General features: G+C 37.2%; 1 protein-coding gene across 1 annotated transcript in view; it reads left to right on the forward strand.

Annotated features, from left to right (window-relative positions):
- Positions 1-18,273, forward strand: part of KLHL14 (kelch like family member 14) — a 101,792-nt gene extending 83,519 nt beyond the window's left edge. The window contains exons 5-9 of the mRNA XM_007974346.3: positions 2,633-2,711; positions 9,555-9,745; positions 9,827-9,985; positions 12,828-12,985; positions 15,355-18,273. Of these exons, the coding sequence (XP_007972537.1) occupies positions 2,633-2,711; positions 9,555-9,745; positions 9,827-9,985; positions 12,828-12,985; positions 15,355-15,495 (728 nt within the window). The 3' untranslated portion in view covers positions 15,496-18,273. The remainder of the gene's footprint in view (positions 1-2,632; positions 2,712-9,554; positions 9,746-9,826; positions 9,986-12,827; positions 12,986-15,354) is intronic.
- The last annotated feature ends 2,586 nt before the right edge of the window (positions 18,274-20,859 follow it).

Consider the following 20,859-nt stretch of genomic DNA (forward strand, 5'->3'; position numbering starts at 1 on the left):
GGCAATACTAGTCCTGGTTAAACCTAACCCTCTTCCCTCTCTCCCCTGCCCCTGAGCAACTAAATGTGGATAGAGAAAACTACACAGCCAAGCTGGCTACTATTCAGCTCCACTGAATTTCTGTCATCAATGCGCCTTTCTACCCTCCAAGGTAACTATTTCATTCCTCAGTCTTTTCAAATGCCTCCTTCAGAGTCACCATCCTCACTCTCAGTTGATGGCCTTACTTTTTAATTCAATAGAAGCACTCAGAAGATAAACTCTTCATTTTGCTACCTTCAATCTATTCACTTATTTCCATTGCAACTTATATATTCTGTCTTCCCCCTATTATTGTTTCTGCCCCAATCCTAAGGTCTATTCCTCATTCCTTCTTGCCTGCTCAGGACTTTCCAGTGTGACCGAACTTTAAAAACAACCAAACAAACCTTCCTTCAAGGCTGCATCCTCCAGTTATAACCTTCTTTCTATTGCAAAAGTCCTAAGAAGCAGTGCCTATCCTCTTACCTCCACTTTCTTACATCTTAGTCTTTCCTGAGTAGTCTGCACTCAGGCTTTCATCCCCTCTGGTCCACTGAAGCAATGCCTGTCGAGGCCACAAGCAACCTTCACGCTGCCAAATCCCATAGTCACCTCTCAGCTGCTCACCTCCCTTCCTTTGAAACACTATTGCTTTCAAAATACCACACCTTTCCCCCTATTTCTGAGCATTCTTTTCCTTTGTCGGTTTTGCTTCTTCTATTCTAGGGCTCACTCTGAGGACCCATTGTCTTTCATTTTCATACACTCTCCATAAATGGTTTCACTCAACCCTATGGTTTTAAATAACTCTGGACTAGTGACTCCAAAATTTGCACCCATAGCCGCATTTAGCCAGTGGCCTACCAGATACTTCCTGTTTGAGATCCTATAGGTCTCTCAAGGTTAATTCCAAAACAGAGCTCGTAACTTCTCTTCCCAACTCCCTAGCTACTCCTCCTTGGTGTTCCCCACCTCAGCAAATTGCATAACCTTCCATTCAATTATTCAGGCTAAAAACCTAGCAGTCATCCCTAATGACTCACTTTTTTTCATACCAATGTTCAAGCCCTCAGGAAATTTTATTTGGCTATGTCTGCACAACAGATTTAAAACTCAACCATTTCTCACCACCTCCACCTTCATTCAAGCCACCACAGCTCTTACCTCGATGATTGCAGTGGCCCCCTGACAGTTCCCCTCTTCCACAGTGTCCCCCTATAGTCTACTCTTTACACAGCAGCCAGTGTGATAGATTAGACTGTTTTTCACTTGCTCAACACTCTCCAGTGACTTGCTATTGTCCTTATAACAAAATATAAAATCCTGCATCAGCCCACAAGGCACACTATGTTCTGGCCCTTGACCCCTTTCTGACCTCTGTCCAGTCACCCCAGCATTCTTGCTATTTTTGAACTTACTGCCAGCCCAGAGACTTAATTCTTTCCCGCCCCTTTGCCTGAGAGGCTCATTCTGTAGATATCTGCATGACTTGCAAAAGACGTCTGTGAGCAGGTGACTATCCTACTTAAACTGGCCTCCCTTTATCATTCCTGGCTTCACTTTTTAATAGCATTCATCACTACTTGATATTATACATTTGTTTATTCATTTATAAGGATACAGACTATGTCTATCTTGCATACCAAAGTATTTCCAGAGTCTAGAACACATAAAACACACAGTAGGTGCTAGGTGCTTGATATATATTTGTATATATCAAGGCAATAATTGTATTGGGTGGACATTTCTGTGTTGAGTACATGCACACACACTCACACACCCCAATCTGTTCAGTCCTGTAGTGAAGTTTGGTACCCATCTCTCAATGTTTAGTTACGCATATATAAATAAAGGCAGACTTAGAGTTAAGGCTTCAAGTTCTCTAGATGATTATCATCTCAGGTGCTACACAGAGAATGTAATATATTATTTTGCTTCCATTTCTTGTCTTATATATAAAATAAGATTCATTTTAATACTTTGGAGGCATTACCATGCTTCTCAGGCTCAACAGAGCGGACAAGCTAGTTAAGCAGCTCGGAGGACTCATGTTTCCCATTTCAGCACATACACCTGTGTATATGTCACAGCAACTGTGCTTCCCCCAAATACACACACAGAACTTACATGGTATATGTAGAACAAAACTAACTTTCCCAATCAGGCTCTTTTTGTAGTGGCTGGTATTATTGAACAGAGAGAATCCCCCTGATAGAGAGGCCGTGCACATGTGAGTGGAACTGATAATTTACAGACAATAACTTACCGTGTTTAAAGCATTAAAACACCAATAACACCCCAGATATTTTTATCCTAACACTGTAATAAAAGCCAGTTTGGTAAATATAGTTGCTTTGATTCTTGTGGTTGCTTTAGTTTTTTCCTAACTCATTGCAAAAACAGAAAAAGGAAAGAGAAGGAAAGAGGAAAAACACTTGAGGCGGCACATTTATTTTTCCATTGACTCGTCGCCTGTGCTGTGGTAGGCATTCCCTCTACTTAATTCATCTATTTGTTAAACCTGAGAACAGAGACGTCTTATAAAATACTACTATATGTGCAAATCAGCAAAAGAATCTCAGTTTTCAATGTCTCAAATACATTTTTACAGGCAAACACAGTACAAATTTTGTCAGCCGTTATGATCCTCGATTTAACAGCTGGATTCAACTTCCACCCATGCAAGAAAGGTAAGTGTTTGTTTCTTGCACCTGAAATGTTTGTGACGGCTTTATAGGGGGAATGGGTGCTAGGTGATTTTTCATGAGAAGGAATGCTAAACAGACTCAATGAAAGACATATGAGGCAAAATACAAAACTTGGCCTAGCCAATTTACATGACCTTCCTTGTTAATTCAATAGAGAAAAATAAGTCAATTATTTGTCCTAATGTAGGAAGAAAAAAAAATGTATGACTTGTCTTTCTTGATTATATTGATCGGTATTTTGCAAACAGAGCTAAAATTTCTCTGGCTGTATCACTCTTTTTGGTGATAATATATTTAAACCCTAAAATTGAAATATAAAACACTATCCTTGCAATGATGTGCATTTTGGTACAGACATTTCAATATTCAATATATTAAATTATTTAATATTAAATTCAATAGTCAATATTAAAATTCAATATTTAAATATTAGACATTTAGATAATTAGATATGAAATATTGAAATTTAACATTTCAATAGTAAATTTTGTCTTGTTTGCATTTACCTCCCCAAATGTCTTTGAATCCATACATTCAATAATACATCATTTGTTAGGTTTGAAAAAAAATTAGTCTTCCAACGTGTCATCTCATTTTTTGCATACCGAGTAGTTAGTTATGTCAGCCAAGTCTCCGGGTTACCAAAGGACAAGATGGCTACTATATTTACATATATTTTATCTCTCCTAGCTGTTCCTCAGGCATGACACCATGTATTTATCTGCATATGCAAATTCACAGCCTAGATTTTGAACACTTGGTTCTTTTCAAATAATATCTAGACATCCTCTTGAGCAAATTATCCAGTGTGATAGATAGTAAGCTGCATCCTATTGCCTGTTCTTCATGCACTTTGGGAGGCCAACGCGGGTGGATCATGAAGTCAGGAGTTCATGACCAACCTGGCCAAGATGGTGAAACCCCATCTCTACTAAAAAATACAAAAAAATAATAAAAATTAAAAAAAAATAGGCTGGCACGATGGCAGCCGCCTGTAATCCCAGCTACTTGGGAGGCTGAGGCAGGAGAATCGCTTAAACTCGGAAGGCAGAGGTTGCAGTGAGCCTAGATCGCGCCACTATACTCCAGCCCGGGTGACAGAGTGAGACTCCGTTTCAAAAAAAAAAAAGGAATCATCAGCATTCTTTCTCTTTTCTATTTCTTACATGACCTCTCACCTGAATCTCTCTCTTTTTGTAACATTCAAGTAGATTACCCTGAGATTAAATTGGATTCTTAATCCTAAATTCCAAGCTAAAAGAAAATTTTCATACAATACCATTTATTGAAAAATGTACTTATTGCAGCAAGACAGCATGAATCCATGCTCTAATGAAACACAAGACCTAACTTTCTACTCTACATACAGGTAAATATATTAAAACTCCCTTAGAAGACTAAAGGCTATACAGTGAAAAAGATGAGGCATGATACATTAAGGACCACAGACACTTTTAGGAATGTCTAGTTCAAAGGTACCTGAGGAAATAATTCTAAGTCAATTAATAGTTTGACAAACTTAATGAATCTGAAGCTTCCTGGTATCTTTCTGAACTGCACCCTGTTTCCCTCTTTTGGAGGTTATTTCCTGGTTGCTGTTATTACAGCTGCATCACTTTGCCCTTTAATCAAAACTATTCCAAAAAGTTTTACTTAAAAAACAACTATCAATACATGTTTGAAATGTCATCATCTCATCTCTGCGGACCCCTTTGCTGGGGGCTGTACACCATGATAATTAACCTTCATGCCTTCGGCTTGGGAGGCATAACTCACGTCGTGGTCAATTATCCCACTGTAGAGCCCCTAAGGATGGGAAGTATTGCTGCAAAACCTAATTAGTAATTTTTTTGAAAATGTGTATTGTTTACTTGATAGTCTGTAATGACTTCCTCTGAGGCACTATGGCCTATCATGGCAGGGTCCTACTTAGACAATTTTTAGCAGCTCATTGACCTGATAAAAAGACCTGCCATGGTCTGTCGGCGCCCGGCAGCCACCGTTGACAGGATGGACTGTTTAACGTTTCTTTCTAAGTCATTATGGTATATCATGTCACGTCCCTAGTAAAAGAAGTTTTTTTTTAGATTTAGAACAATCAACTCGATAGACCAAATAAAGAGCTCCTTACAGTGCTGAGTGGGAAAAGGCAGATCTCACAAATACCCCGTCAATCTTGCAGCTTCATCTCTCCTATGGGCTGGTTGACCCAGGCAACAATCCATAACTTAAAATGAAATTTTTCTGTCGTTGCCAAGTTTCCATTCAAAATAGCAAGTACAATCAGTTACTAGTGTAGATTAATTGGTGGTTTAAAAAAAAGAGGAAAAAGAATCTAGAAACATATGAGACACTCTTCAGATCAGAAAAGTTGCTTAAAACATTTAGTTAATTTTACATTGTGTAAATCATGAATGAAACCGGAAGTTCCCGCCTACCCCCTCCCTTACGCTGCTACCAAACTGCTGAAAAATTATTATGCTGAGAAATCACCAAACCAATTGAGAATAATGAAAACACATTGTAAGCCACCTCTGGGGTAACCTACCCTTACAGAGCTGTGCTTGCTATTTTGAATGGAAGCTTGGTAACGATAGAAAAATTTCATTTTAAGTTATAGATTGTTGCCTGGGTCAACCAGCCCACAGGAGAGATAGAGCTGCAAGACTGACGGGGCATTTGTGAGATCTGCCTTTTCCCACTCACTGCTGACAGACTGAGTCCCAGGATACCCTACCTAGCAAACCCTTCCAAAAAAATAGAGAAAAAGTGCAGAACACCTTCCCAGTTTAGCAGGGAAATGGGCCCATGGCCTTCAGACTCACTCAACCATGAGTTGGCTCATGAATTGCATACCTGCTGGCTATGAATTTACTGTCAGAAATGAATAGATGAAAATATAAATTTAAATGTAGTGACAATGAATTGTTTTGCTCTCAGATTTAGAATTTAATTCTTCAGTAAGGAGAGGAAAAATTAAAAACTTGGATCAGTAGAAATGCTTTGGTAACTTAATTTTTTTTCAGTAAAAATTGACGTTTGAAGTGTTATTCTTATGGAGATCTTACCCCCTAGCTAATCTAAAAAAATAGAAGAAAAAGCAGTTTGGGAAGCGTTAAGAACAGAGCCTCTATTTCACAGAGACAAGAATTTCATATGTCAAAAATGCGTCAATGTTTAAATATTTTGTTTCTAGTAATATTTTGTGTTACAAGAAACGATGGGAGACAATATTCTTTTTAACATATCAATTGTTTTTAATCCAATGACAAAAGTCAAAACTTCAAGCTGGGTAAGGATATAGTAATCCAATCTCATGCTTTAGGATATAAACTGACAACTCTAAGGGCCAGAGAGAACTTGTAAAGATCTGTAAAATAAGCCGGGTTTAAAGTATGTTTGTATGCATTATTATTAATCTTTCTAAAACTTATCTCACAAATACTGAATATTGCTTCTGGCATTGGGGGCAGGGGAGGCTGAAGGAGGGAGAGATGAACAATTTGAAATAGAAACAGTGTAATCCCACTAAAAAATCTTTAACAATCTTGAACTTACTTTCCTCTCAAAATAAAATAGCCTAAACCTTGTATGTTCTTCATGTGGCGAAGAGGGGCAGGGAGCATTGTCAAGAGAGACCTGGTATGGTAAGATTTTAGCCTAGAGTGAACGTTCACAGTTGCTGGCAGACCATTAACAATCAGGTTTCTAAAATGCATTTCAGGAACTCTCACTTTGGGCACGCAAGGGAATAAGTCAAAGATTCAGAATCTTTACTGTTGGAATTTCTACCTAAAAATGCTCTTTTCATCAGGAAGTGAAACCTGCTGATTTTTTCCCATTTAGATCCTAACAGTGACACTGTGTGGATAAAGCTAGGAGTACACACGGAGTGTCACATGAAGAACGCCTTGGCTAGAAAATACAGCAGGTTCTGACAGGCTGACCAGGTGTCACGGTGAGGAAGGAACCAGATCATAAAAAGTGAAAAAACTGAATTTTAGACAAGAAAATGAGTTCACCAAAGGGAGATCTTCCTCTTATTCTCCAAAATCTAAACTCAGTTAAATAGAAGGTTTTCATACTAGTTGGCATCTTTTCTTCTAAACTAATGCTGCACAGAACTCACCATGACCAGCTTACAACCCATATAGTCCCAATTCTTTAAAGATGGCCCATTAGTGAAAAAGAAAATGTACTGCTTCAGAGGCCCCTAGACCTACTGTAGAATCACATGGAAGAAGTATACGGAACTACCTTAGTGTCAACGGTGGAAAAAAAAATATGTGTTACTTTAGGACGGATTTTTGTAGACATGTGTCAGTCTTTTCAGTGAAACACTTAAACTTGAAAAGGTAAACGTACTAGTAGAATAACTTTGACCTATCATATTCAGTGAGAAAGTAACTGAAGTCTGGTTGAGGAAATAGAAGGAATCAGTAGTTTATCTGTATGCACTTAATTTTGCAACTGCTTTGAAATCTCATTTTATATTTAGATGAGTTTTTAGTCCCTCATACCAGAAAAATCTCAATTTTTTTAAGATCAGAAATCCCTTTGATGATCACATTTAAAAGCTGCCTCTGGCCAGGTGTGGTGGCTCACGCCTGTAATCCCAGCACTTTGGGAGGCCGAGGTGGGTGGATCACAAGGTCAGGAGATTGAGACCATCCTGGCTAACACGGTGAAACCCCGTCTCTACTAAAAATACAAAAAATTAGCCAGGCGCAGTGGCGGCCGCCTGTAGTCCTAGCTACCAGCTACTTGGGAGGCTATGGCAGGAGAATGGCGTGAACCCGGGAGGCGGAGCTTGCAGTGAGTCGAGATCATGCCACTGCACTCAAGCCTGGGCTACAAAGCTAGATTCTGTCTCCAAAAAAAAAAAGCTTCCTCCAAAAAATGCACATGTGCAAAAACATCTATCTACAGCATTTTATTACAATTTCAGAGCCTCACGAACCCCACAGAAGACATGGACCCAGTTAAGTCTTTACTTTATGAAATCTGACTCATCTTCTCTTTATTTTATTCCTACTTTTCTCCCTACCACTGTTTTCATTATTGTTGTTGTTCATCATCTTTCTGAATTATCCAAGGCACATATTTCCTTCAAATATATCAAGAAAATCTAGAAAAAAAAACAAACATAGCTAAAATACTGCTCTAAAATTATCAATGATGTCTATTAGGATAATTTCAGGACTATTAAAAAATGAATACACTACCATCCATAACAAATATCATGCCTGTATGGTAACAAATCATCTAAACGAATATTAAAGAATTTAGTTGTCACTTAAACATTATTCGGAAATGTTTACATGCAAACATCTTGATGGTCAATTTTTAAAAACCTTTTATCCAGGTAATATTAACTGACAGTTCCTGAACATGAACAAAATGCTGGACACTATGACAAGCCCTTATATGTATTTGCCAATAGCCCTGTGAGAAAGAGACCATTATCGTCCCCATGTACCAGATGAGAACCTGAGGCTGAGACGGGCTGGGTGACATGTCAAAGGCCACACACCTAATACATCATCTAGTCAGGCAGTCTTACTCAAGAAGCCAAATCGTTAATCACCATGCTACACACTACCTCCTAAATGTTTTGGTACTTCATAAACACAACCTGGAAAATCTCGAAGCAACATGTTTACTTGATAAAAACCTGTAGCACTCCTTGTCTTGCAATCGACATTGCATAAGAATCTTGGCATCTATTTTAATAGAGATCATTAATTCATTAAATATAAACTACATTATCTGAGGGACATGGCACTTAACAGTTATACTTATTCAATATTGGATCACACGTGTTCCTTGTGAAGTATATTATTCCAGTAGTATCAATGAAAAAAAGAAGCAAACAGTCAAAAGCTTGCTTTAAGTTTCAAACTAGTCATCCTAACTCCCAATTTTTGACTGCTATTTGAACGTTATTCTCCCTGAGCTCCCATATTTTATTACTTGCCAAGTTTTACATTTTCTTCCTTTAAAATGTCTTTTGCGTCACCCCTTTCCATTTCTTCTACTACAGCTCTAATTCAGGTCCTCAGTATCTTCAAATCTCACTCCTAAATTATGGCATATCTTTGGATTGTTCTGTCTACAGTCCTTCCAACACAGCTTGTATCTTTTGCTTTGATGGCATAATGGGATAATATAGTCAATAGCCTCTCTTAAAAAGGAACTTAAAATATCTTATAGCCTTTTAAGAATCAACACAAAAAGCTACTTAGATGAAATTCCTGTAACTGGTTATGTAAGTGCAAAATTTGAACGTTATATGAAGTTCACAAAAGTTATTCTATTTGTAGTAGTACTAAGGGTAAAAAAAAAGTCATAATTGAAGAAAAATTTTGATGATGTAGTTCTCTTATAAATTGGGAACAATGACCCTTGAAGGACCATAAAGAAAGTGAATGTCAAGATAATTTATTATTGTTACATTATCTACTTCATTTTTCACTTTGTCTTACAGAGCTACGATATCCTCACAAGGTACCGAATATCCCAAATATTAATGAACACTTAACAGTGTATAAAAAGCAAGATAAAAAGGGCTGAAACAAAGAGTTGGTGAATTTCTCCTCTACTATTACTTTAATATCAAGAATATTAAGCAGAAAGGGCGATACATATGATTACTGTAGAAGGTCTCAGACTTACAAGGTATATGTGTAATTTTTAAAGATCTGCAACCCTTTCTGAAGCAGAATGCACCCCTTTTCCTGACTACCTGGGTGGTGCTTACCTTATTTCAAAAGGTAACATTTCACAGCTCCTCTTGTGATTTACTGTGGGTTGTTTTCATTGTAGAAGAGCTAGTTTCTACGCATGTCGGTTGGACAAACATTTATACGTTATTGGCGGAAGGAATGAAACTGGCTACTTGTCCAGCGTGGAGTGCTATAACCTAGAAACAAATGAATGGCGCTATGTGTCCTCTTTGCCACAGCCTCTGGCGGCTCATGCGGGAGCAGTGCACAATGGGAAAATATACATTTCAGGCGAGTAATTCCTCCACTTTTTGTTACAAAGTTCAGTTCCAAAGCACTCTCTTGACTTGTATGTCTATGTTTATTTCACAGGGGGTGTGCACAATGGAGAATATGTCCCGTGGCTATATTGCTATGACCCAGTAATGGATGTCTGGGCTCGAAAACAAGATATGAACACAAAACGCGCAATTCACACTTTGGCTGTAATGAATGATCGCTTGTATGCAATTGGAGGAAATCATTTGAAAGGTCTTTTTTTGTTGTTTTGGTTTTTAGTCATAACAACATTTGCATCTCATATTTCTTGCTAAGGGGGTTTCTCCTTAGATAATGATAGTTAACCAAGTAAAAAACATGTTGATCTAATAAAATCTACTCTGTGTAAATTGGCAGTACCCTTGAGCAAGCATTTATTTTGGCTTTTCTGCAGATAGGATTATTTTTTAGTTACCATACACATAAAAGAAATGAATAATGATGTCTACAGAAAATAAGAAACAGGAGCATTAATAACTGAAGAGCACAAACAATTTGTTGTAACAGTGAATTCACTGAAATAAATTATTTCTTATCACCAAAGTGGTAGTAATGAATTTTTTCCAGAAAATTGTTTTTTGCCGTAATCATAAGGAACTTTAGTCATAAGTGCACAAAGCTAACATGTGATTTTTTAAAAGGTAATATTTATCAGATTTTTGTGTCTAAATTTAGAATTTTTTAAGAATTGAATAGCAAACCACTTATGATTATCAAATTCTGTTGCTTTTTTCAATAAAAATCTTAAAGCATAGCATTTTCAGAGATATGTTTTGGCACCTTTCCTGCCCCAGATATGTATGTGACTGCAACTTTTTGTAGTGTATATGTACATATATAACATTATGTTCACACATGTAACACTGAATGTGACAGGAAAACAGAGAGACCTATGATATCGAGAACATTATTGAACTGCTTTGGGCCTCAGTTTCCTCATCTGAAGATGAAGAAACTGCTCTATGATCTCTAAAATCTCCTTCAGCTCTGTTAGTCTATGATCCCTGAAATTGAGCTAAATGGGAAACAAGCTATCTAAGTATGATAGATAACACACATGTGTGCATTTATTTTTTATTAGTATATACATCTTTTTAGATGGTTTAGACCTAGATGTTTTTTCTATTTTCCTAATACATGTTTACCTGTAAATGTAATAAAGTCTGAACAGGTGTAATTTTTACATAGATACTTCCAAGTTCGTGTTCATTCAGTCAAGTTCATGTTCAGAAATGCCAATAGCCTAGTGTATGTCTGCTGCCCAGCTTAAGTGCTCTCTCCAGTGGGAAAAGATTTTATTTACTACTGTGACTCTTCCCTTTTTATTCTTTATCTCTTTCGATGGTGCTCTTTCATTTCAAGTCACACACCCATTCCTTTATGTCGACATGTTTTATATTAACTTTGTATCCTTTTATGTTAAAATGTGATTTCTTTTCATTCTTCTGCACAAGATATTGTGTAAATGCTCTAGGATCTTCTAACATTTAAGGTTGGGTTTGGACAGAAAGACTCAGGTAATGACAATCTAAATGAGAAATAGGGCACACACATCAAAACTGGGTTAGCTCAAGGAGGCATCATGGTGAGGAGAGGATATAGACATTGTATCTAAGCCTGGGTTTGATTCTAGTTACGCACTTTCTAGCTGTGTGGTCTCACTCAAGACGCTTAACCCCATGTCTGTAAAGGAGGGATAATTAATCTTGCCTTTGTGGTTTCTATGAGGATTACAGTCCCCATGTATAACATTGGCACAGAGAAGGCACATATATCTTCAAATGATGCCTCTAAGGTCAGAACCTGGAATTTGCCCAAGTGCCCATTCTAAGTGTATATGTTTCAAAAATCATCATCAATAATCTTAATGATAAAGGAAAGGAATATACTCTGGACTTGCAGTGAGTACATTATTCTGTTGTTTCACCATCTATGTGATTTATTTTCTGTAGGAAGTTAGTAACCAAAATAACCTGTCTACCTCTTCAAGAACAAAAATTTCTCCACTTTCTGATTCATCTTCTCAATTACTTTAAAGAATCCAGTATGTTGGTTACTTTAAAATACACACTGTGATTGTCAGCTAGCAAATATCCATAGCCTGCATTTAACTACAGGAAAAAATAAAATAAATAAAAACATTAAGGGTTTGATCTGCTTGGTGAGTATGAAGCTCCCACTAGGTATTTCTCACCCTTTAAATTAAAGGCAGGGCTCCAGTAGAGTCCAGGAACTTAAGTTGTTCTCAGTGACCTACGTACTGCCCCAGACACTGGGAACCCTATCAGAAGCGGTAGGAGAAGCTCTTCAGTGAAAGGTACTCAGCCTCCTACTCTAAACCTTGATTCTTGGTAAATATTAGAAACCATTTACATCATCAGAGTTGTTTCTGAACATAGTCAAATTGTGAAAAAGGTAAAAGATGCTAAACAACATATTTTTATCAAAACATTCTGAGAGAGTTAAATATTCATTTGAGAAAAAGCAATACAATTTAGTATGCAAGAGTCTGAGTTCTGAAGCCTCTCCTGGATTCAAATCTCAACCTGTCTACTTACTGACTTGTGACTTACTCAAGTAATTGACTTTCTCTGTCCCCCAGTTCCCTTATCTATAAAATGAAAGTAAGGACAGGGACTATCTCATAGAATGATGGAAGGGATTAAATGAGTTCATTTAAATAAAGTCCTTAGAAAAGAAAACTAGCATATTGTAAGTGCGCTGTAAAATGCTTGCTTAAACTATTATTTTAAACCTTTTTAAATAAGGTTTTAACAAACCATTTTAATAAGATCTAACCACATATAATCAACCTTTACTAATGACATCTGCTCAGGTATTCTTGCTTTGAAGTAATCTAAAACAACTAGAGTTTCTTTGGGGTTTTTTAGGTCTTTCTGACATTTCTCCCAATCTCAGTGAATTTATGCTTTTGTATCTTCAAAACCATAATTATCTGTTTTGGCTTGAGACTTGTTTTTAAAAGAAGGCCTAGCCTTGAATTGGGACCCTGAGCATTTATTATTTTGTTGTTCCACTTTGTTCTTTCACTTAGGTTTCTCCCACCTTGATGTAATGCTTGTAGAATGCTATGACCCAAAAGGTGACCAGTGGAATATACTCCAAACTCCCATTTTGGAGGGTCGAAGCGGCCCTGGCTGTGCAGTGCTTGATGACAGCATTTACCTTGTGGGAGGCTACAGCTGGAGTATGGTATGTGTCCACATTTACTGCATGTTTCTTTATTTTGTTGGTGCTTACTTTTTCTGTATCCTTCCAAATGTGTTATCTTCCACACATGTACCTTTTAAGAGTATCATACTTACACGCAAGCAGTCAGTTGCTTTAGGTAGTAAAACAGGATCAGCCTGGTGGCTGTTGAACTGGCTTGCTGGCTGATCAACAGCATGACAAGGTACGGCAGGTCTCTTTCTCTCCTCTCTCTATGATCTTGTGATTCTGGCTTCCCAACTAAAAGTCAAACTGAGGTGATTTTACAAATGGTCTGCAGTTCATTAAGAGAGTCTGAAAGGTTTCTGACTGGTAAGGCATGAAAAATGGGAATTCATTCTCCAATATTCATGAAGTCTATTTAGGATGTGTGATTTGCCATTGATTTTTCCCCTTATTTTCCGTCTTTATCATGAAATTTTCTAAACATATACAAAAATCGAGATTAGAATGGGCCCTCATTAACCCATCATTCAGCTTCAACATCCATCAACATTTTGCCACACTTCATTTATCCCCTCTTTTAAAATCTTTGGCTCAGGCAATATGAAGTAGATCCCAGATGTCATATCATTTCACCCTAAATGCTTCAGTATTCACCTTTTAAAAATCGTTAACTTGCGTAAATACACTCATTCTCCAAAAATTTAACAATAATTCATTTATAACCATTTTTGTATTCAGATATTTACCACTGACTTAAAAAAAAAAAGATGTATTTTTCAAATTGACATATCCAAATCAGGATCCAACAAATCTTTCTTATATTTCATCATTATTTCTCTTATATCTCTTGCAATCTAGAACATTACCAAGCCTCTTTTTGTTTCATGCCATTGACTTTTTGACAAAAGAGGGTCAGTTATACAGAATACCCTACATTCTGAAATTGGTTAATGACTTCCTTGTGGAGTCATTTGAAATAGTACTCCGTCTGCATATTTTCTAGAGACTGGAAGTTAGAGATAAGGGCATAATTAAATTCAGCTTTTTTCTTTTTCCTTTTTTTATTTCCTTTGTTAACTTCTTTCTTCTTTTTTAGCAAGAACACCTGAGAAGGTGGCTTTGTAGTTCAAATTACAGTACATCAGGAGATACATCGGGTCTAGCAGATTACATATTCACTTTTAAAATGATGAACATTTGTATATTTTCCTAATTACCTGTGTTAGTTTTATAAGATTAATTTGGTGGTTTTAATAATATTATTTAGTTTTATTTCTTTTGCCTCTAACAAGATTGTGACATAATGTTTTGGGGAGCTTTAAAACATTATTAGTTATATGTAGGCAAATATGTATTGACATATATAACTAGATATTCATATATGCACTTGTTTGCTTGTACAAATTGTTAGCTGCAAGAATATATACATTTGGAAGTAGACATTGGGGCATTTTCAGAAAAATAATTATTAGGTTGGTTGGCTTTTCTGTTTGTTTCCTATGATAAACACAAAGCTGCCTTGGTTTGGGGAGGGAAATGTTACACAAGCACTAGCCTCTAAAGTTGACAAAGAAAACAAGATTAAGGACATTTTATTTCTCATGTGGCCTCTTGAAAATAAATAAATCAATATATGAGAAAGTTGACAAACTTTCATGTCCAGTTTACTTCAAACTGGTTTTCAATCCTAGCTCTGATTCTTCACAGTAGCAAAATAAAAATGGAAAAGTGAGACAACAATCTGAAATATCATTGTCTTAACTATTTGAATGTTTAAAGTAAATTTGTTCTTTTTTTTAAACTTAAACCAGCTGGATAACTTCTATTTTTAGTATATTATTTTTATTTATTTATTTATCTGTTTATTTATTTAAGCCAGGATCTTACTCTGTTGCCTAGGCTGGAATGATCAGAGCTCACTGTAACCACAATCCTCCTGTCCTAGCCTCCCAAGCAGCTGGGACTACAGATGTGTACTATCAGGCCCAATTTGTTTTTATCTTTTTGGTGTATATGTAGAGATGAGGTCTTGCTATGTTGCCCAGACTGGTCTCAAACCCCTGGGCTCAAGTGATCCTCTTGCCCTCCCTGCCAAAGCTCTGTAATTACAGGCATGAGCCATTGGGCCCAGCCAATTTAGGATTTGTGGAGTATCCAGGATCCTCTAGGTATTTATTTGACTTTTATTGTTAGTCACACACACAAAAATTTTTTTTTAATTTTGTCAATCTTAACTTTTACCTTGGAATAGAACAGTTTAAAATCCATTGCTTTCATTTGGAATTATTTAGCAAGAATGGAGAACAGATATTTTCTTTTCAATATATTAATAAATGTGATCAGTAACATTGCCACTGCACTTCTCTGACTTCCTTCTCTAAATGCTCCCTCCTCTGTCATTACAGGGGGCCTACAAGTCATCTACAATATGCTATTGTCCAGAGAAAGGAACCTGGACAGAACTCGAAGGAGATGTAGCAGAACCGTTGGCAGGCCCTGCCTGTGTGACAGTTATTCTGCCCTCTTGTGTGCCATACAACAAATAACACCAGGAAACTCTGGAATGAACGGTATCACATTCTAGGAAGCAATGGCACGTGACATCACTATTATAATAGGAACAATGCATTCTAATGGTACAACTGCCAAAACCCACCCCTGGTTTCTGATGATTTATAAGTAACTACAAAAGGAAGAGACCTGTTCTTGAACATATACTGTGTCTGTAACCCAGATCGCACCAAACTTCCTGTGGTGACAGACTCTTCCATTTCAGACTGGTTTTAACTTACCCCAGCTTTACAAAAACTCTTCATGTGAATCTTAACTTTCAAAAGGAGAAAGATAAAACACAGAAGACTGGCCCCAGAGAGACCTGAGATCAGTATTGTGCATTGTAGTCTACCTGCATGTGATCTATGTTGACATTTCGGGGATATTGTGTTCAAGAATGATTCCAAATTTGAGCCAGCAAAATATACTGCATTACAGAAATTGCCACTTGATTCTGTATTCTTAACCTTTGGCTACTTCACAGACTCCACTGGCAACACTGTTAATGAAAATCATATAAGATGAAAGAGAGGCATTTTCGTTTCTATACAACTTCATTTCTTACACCTTCTGCCCTTATAGCACCTCATGGGATCAGAAAAGAGAAACATGTTGGCTCTTATAATAAATGCTTTCTACCCTAGGTTCTAAGCTAGACAATGTCATCATTTCGGTGTCCTCAATTTTATCTGAAAGATTAAAACAAAACACATTATGTCACTATTCAGTTCATAGAGGTTGTGCTTTTTCCTAACATGTTATTTACTTCAAAAGACAGGATTGACAAATTCAGTCACGTACTATTTTAGAGATTCTGTTATATGATATGTCTGACCCAAATTTAATCCATAATAAAAAAAATGAGAGATTGTTTTCAGGAATTCAGGGATGAAAAGAAAGAATAATTTCTGTTAAGTACAATTCCAGTTGTCTTTCTGTTTCTAACACAGAACTTACAAGAGCCACAGGAGCCAATTATAGCACCTGACAAAATACTTCTCCTCTTCCTCACCTTCGGGTGGCTCTAGACACTTGACTTACGATCGTTATTCCCCCAATTCATCATATTTTGTTTGTTATCACCAGAGATGCTTGAACTCAGTTAAGCGAGCAATTGCTAGTTGTCTTGAGGAGCATGAGGAATTCAGGAGCAGAAGGTCAGGATAGCATGAGATAGTCTCAGTGTGGCCAACCAAAAGGACAAAACTGACAGGAATGCACATTCGATTTTCACGCCCTTCAGAGCTTGAACAACAACTTTAGGAGTAAATAAAAGCCTAAAATATTTTTTAACCATCCAGAGATGGTGTTGAATCCTTCAACAAATGTGTCATTCAAAACAATAATTAGGGAAATCCCACAGATGAAAAATGCCTTGGTGATAAGCTTTCATGGCAGAGCACGTCAAGATAAATGGGTATACTGGAATCCAATGCCGTTTCTACAGTAAAGTGCAATCTTCATTGTTTTTGTATTTATTTGTATGTTCAGATCCAAAGGATCCGTTGTAAAAATATATATATAAATATATATATATCCAGTGCAATCAACTTTCATTTCTTTTTCATTGAAAACATATGAGTATATAGAAAGAAAAGTTACTTTACTCTGTGGGAAAATCTCAGCTGACATCATGAATAGAACGAGGTCTGTTTCAGAACCTTTTGTTGTCAACTGTCACTGTTTCTTCCAAAAGTCACAGTTTATACAAGAACATTTGCTTTCCTTAGACTTGTTCTGAATTTTATTTTTTATTTCTCACCAAAATAAATAAAAGCATTTATGAGAACTATAAGTAAAGCTTTCTGTATGTCAGAAAGACATGTTACTAGAAAGTGAAAAGTGAATAAATAAGTCACAGAGAATGTAAATTTTGTACAGTATTAGAATGTGTAAATGAAGCTTGCTTGGAAGGGGAAAACTTTAAATAAAAACTTTATGTACTAATTCAACTGTCTCTCATATCCTACTTACATAGCATATGTATAAATCTCTACATTAAACTGTTTGAAGGTTTGTGATATGTAAATGCCTAAATATTTTCGTTCTGAAGCTATGATTTACAAGTGTATTTGGCTTTCTCACAATATGTAAATGTATACAGTATGGACAGTGCTAAAATTATGGAATATTTCTGGAAAATGCTGTGAGTTAAAAATCATATGGAATCTGATGTTTTCACTACAAGGGTGTTTTAATAAGACATAACTTACCTGAGATCAAATAACTAAATATTTACACACATTACTAGAAGCACCATATGTGTTAAAAAATACCTGCACCCTTTTTAAAGAATAATGAATCACACATTTTATTAAATCAATTATCAAATACATAGTATTTAATTTTATTCTCTTTTAAAGATCTGATGAAGTCGTTGTACAGGGCAATTAAAGGGGCTATGGGAGACATAGGGGGAACTAAGGCTTGTAGGTGAGGGTAGTAGTTGGGCAACCTTCCAGGCAAAGAGCTATGTAAGATCAGGAGCTAGGCTCGGAAGCCTGTAAGCTGGGGGGAATTTACTTTAATGCTTCCCAGCCAAATCTATCATTAGTGATGATTAAACTCAGAATTAAAGGATCTTTTGATCCTCCCTAGTATTCCACAAGAAAGAGTAATGGAGTTTCTTTCTCCTTCCATTGGATCTTCTCCTCCACATACTAGAGTAGCACACTGAAAGAAGACCCTTCTCCTGAGCCAGTGGCTAGTTGCTGAAGTGCTTCTCCAAATCCCCTGAAATACCCAAGACTCTGGCCAGTGCTGACTACATATCATGAGATGTTAAGAAGACATGCTTATCTTTTTCCTAATCTCAAGAAACCACCTACTTGGTGTCCCTCGCTAGACGGTACTTTCATGTTTTATATTTAGTTAGTTAATACTTGAAGGAATTTTGGGTAAAGTGGAAATATACTGAGGGGGCAAAAAAAAAAAGATATTTTTTCTGAGAATACGTCTTAAAACTGGCTAAAACTACAGACCAGATTTTTAAAATTAATTAAGCTGTGTCTGTGAGCTTGAAATTAGTGTCTGCATTTGTTCTATCCTCGTCAGTCAGACTCATATTTTCCCAGCTCTTTGACACTTACATCACTTAACAAACTATATCATTATCAACATGGTAAGTATCAAGTATTCACTGAATATATCCCAAAGGGCATCATTATAAATGCCAGATTTCTGATTAAACTTAATTCTTCAGGTCAAAAGAGTTTTAAAAAACAAATAAATAAGCTAAAATAGGATTAGTAAAGCACACCGAAGCCAACTAATACACACTGATGAGAACCTTGATAGACTGAGTTCTCACAGAAAGGACTGATCATGACTGATCATGCCTGACTTTCTAGAAGCACCTAACCTTGAGGATATGAAAACTTCGGTGGGAAATATTATGCCAATAAGAAGCAGCAGAAGGGTCAATGGAGGAATAAAATATTCAAATGCATAGTATATTTGCTTTGCGTAGCTGTAGCTATATAGTGCTGCTCTGAATTATAGAATAAATATACACCAAATATAGGGTGGGGTATCTTTATGGAAGTTATCTTAGTCCATTTTGTGCTGGTAGAACAGAATACCTGAGAGTGGGTAATTTATAATGAGCATATTTTACTGGTTCACAATTCTGAAGGCTGAAAAGTCCAATACCAAGTTTCTGCCATCTGACCAGGAGCTTCTTACTGTGTCATCCCATGGTGGAAACCAAGAAAGTGAGAGAGACAAGAGAGGTCCAATGTGCCCTTTTATAACGGCACCAGTTCCACCCACGAAGGTGAGACCTTGTGACCTAAACACCTCTGAAAGACCTCGCCTCTTAACATTGTTACAATGGCAATTAAATTTGAATATGAGTTTTGGAGGGGACAAACATTCAGGCCATAGCAAAGGTATTCTATATTTGTTGACTCCATAGGCTTGGTGCAGTAACAAAAAGTGCATTTCTAGATATGCATAGTAAAAATGTGCTTCAAGAACCCAACACAAAGTTTAGAATAAGAAAAATTTTTCTGTAACTTGAAGCTTGAGTGGCCTATTCTATTCTGTTCATTCTATTCTATTCTAGGTGTTGCCTAACATATATTAAGGACCCAGTAAATGTTAATTCTCAACATTAACAGCAGTAGTATTATTTTAGTGTATTTTAGTTCACTAATGATGCTAAAGACAGGACAATGAAGTAAATTAATGCATGGGACTGTCTACTCCTCAAGCACAGAAGAATTACATCACTTCAGATAAAGTAATAAAGTGATCCTTGATTGTAACCCCCCTTTCCCTTCTTTACTTCTTAAGCTGACTCTTATTTTGTGGCCTTCCAAATCCCTTATATACAACACAATGGTCTGTAGGGGTAAGCCGGGGAAGGTTGCAGGGAGATAGCAGGCTCTTTGCTTCCAATCACGTTGCTCAAATCTGGAACATTTGACCCATCAGTCGCCTCAGGTGCACATGTGCACCATAATACCAGTCCCACAAAACCTGCCACCAGCACCCAAGCATACCATCGAAACCTGAGAATCACCCCACCTCATCTGCCACCACTGACATCTGTGCACACTTCTTGGAGGCCCGAGAATAGGCCTACCCAGCCTGCTACCACCACCACCACTGGTACCACCCACACATGTCACCAGGGGCCTGGGGACTGCCTCACCCAGCCATAGCAGCCACTGCTGACACCAGCTTATGCCATCTGAGAGCCTGAGGTTATCTTACTACTGATACTGCCATCATGTATGCCATACACACTGCCCAGCAAGCTGAGGCCTGCCCAGCCACCCAGCCCACTGCTGTCACTGCCATCGTGTAGCCTGGAGGCCCAAGAATTAGTGGGTCTTCCTAGACCCATTAATACCAGTATCCATGTACGCCACCAGGGGGACCTAAGGACAGGTATACTTAGCTCACCACTGCCACTACAGGAGCCCAAGGACTGGCCTACCCGGCCTCCCCATCCTAAGCAACGTCTCACCACAGCCTCCACTAACAACTTCAGCCTAAGCCACTGAGGAAATCACAGACACCATTGACACTACTTACAGCCAAAGAAATCATACAACAATTACCCTACTGCACATACCCAGAATCAAAACTAAAGTGCCCTACTCAACTAATACCATAGATATATCTACAGGAAAAAGTCTTTGTTTATGAAAGGCAATCCAAAAACTGGAAGAAACAACTGTTATACCAGATGTGCAAATACCAACATAAAGACACAAGAAACATTTTAAAAAAGAAAAAAAAAAAAGGAAATATGACACCTCCAAAGGAACACAATTCTCCAGAAATAGATTCCAACGAAAAATAAATTTATGAAATGCCTGAAAAAGAATTCAAAATAACGATATTAA

Source organism: Chlorocebus sabaeus, chromosome 18 (assembly GCF_047675955.1).
Source record: "Chlorocebus sabaeus isolate Y175 chromosome 18, mChlSab1.0.hap1, whole genome shotgun sequence".
Taxonomy (NCBI): Eukaryota; Metazoa; Chordata; class Mammalia; order Primates; family Cercopithecidae; genus Chlorocebus; species Chlorocebus sabaeus.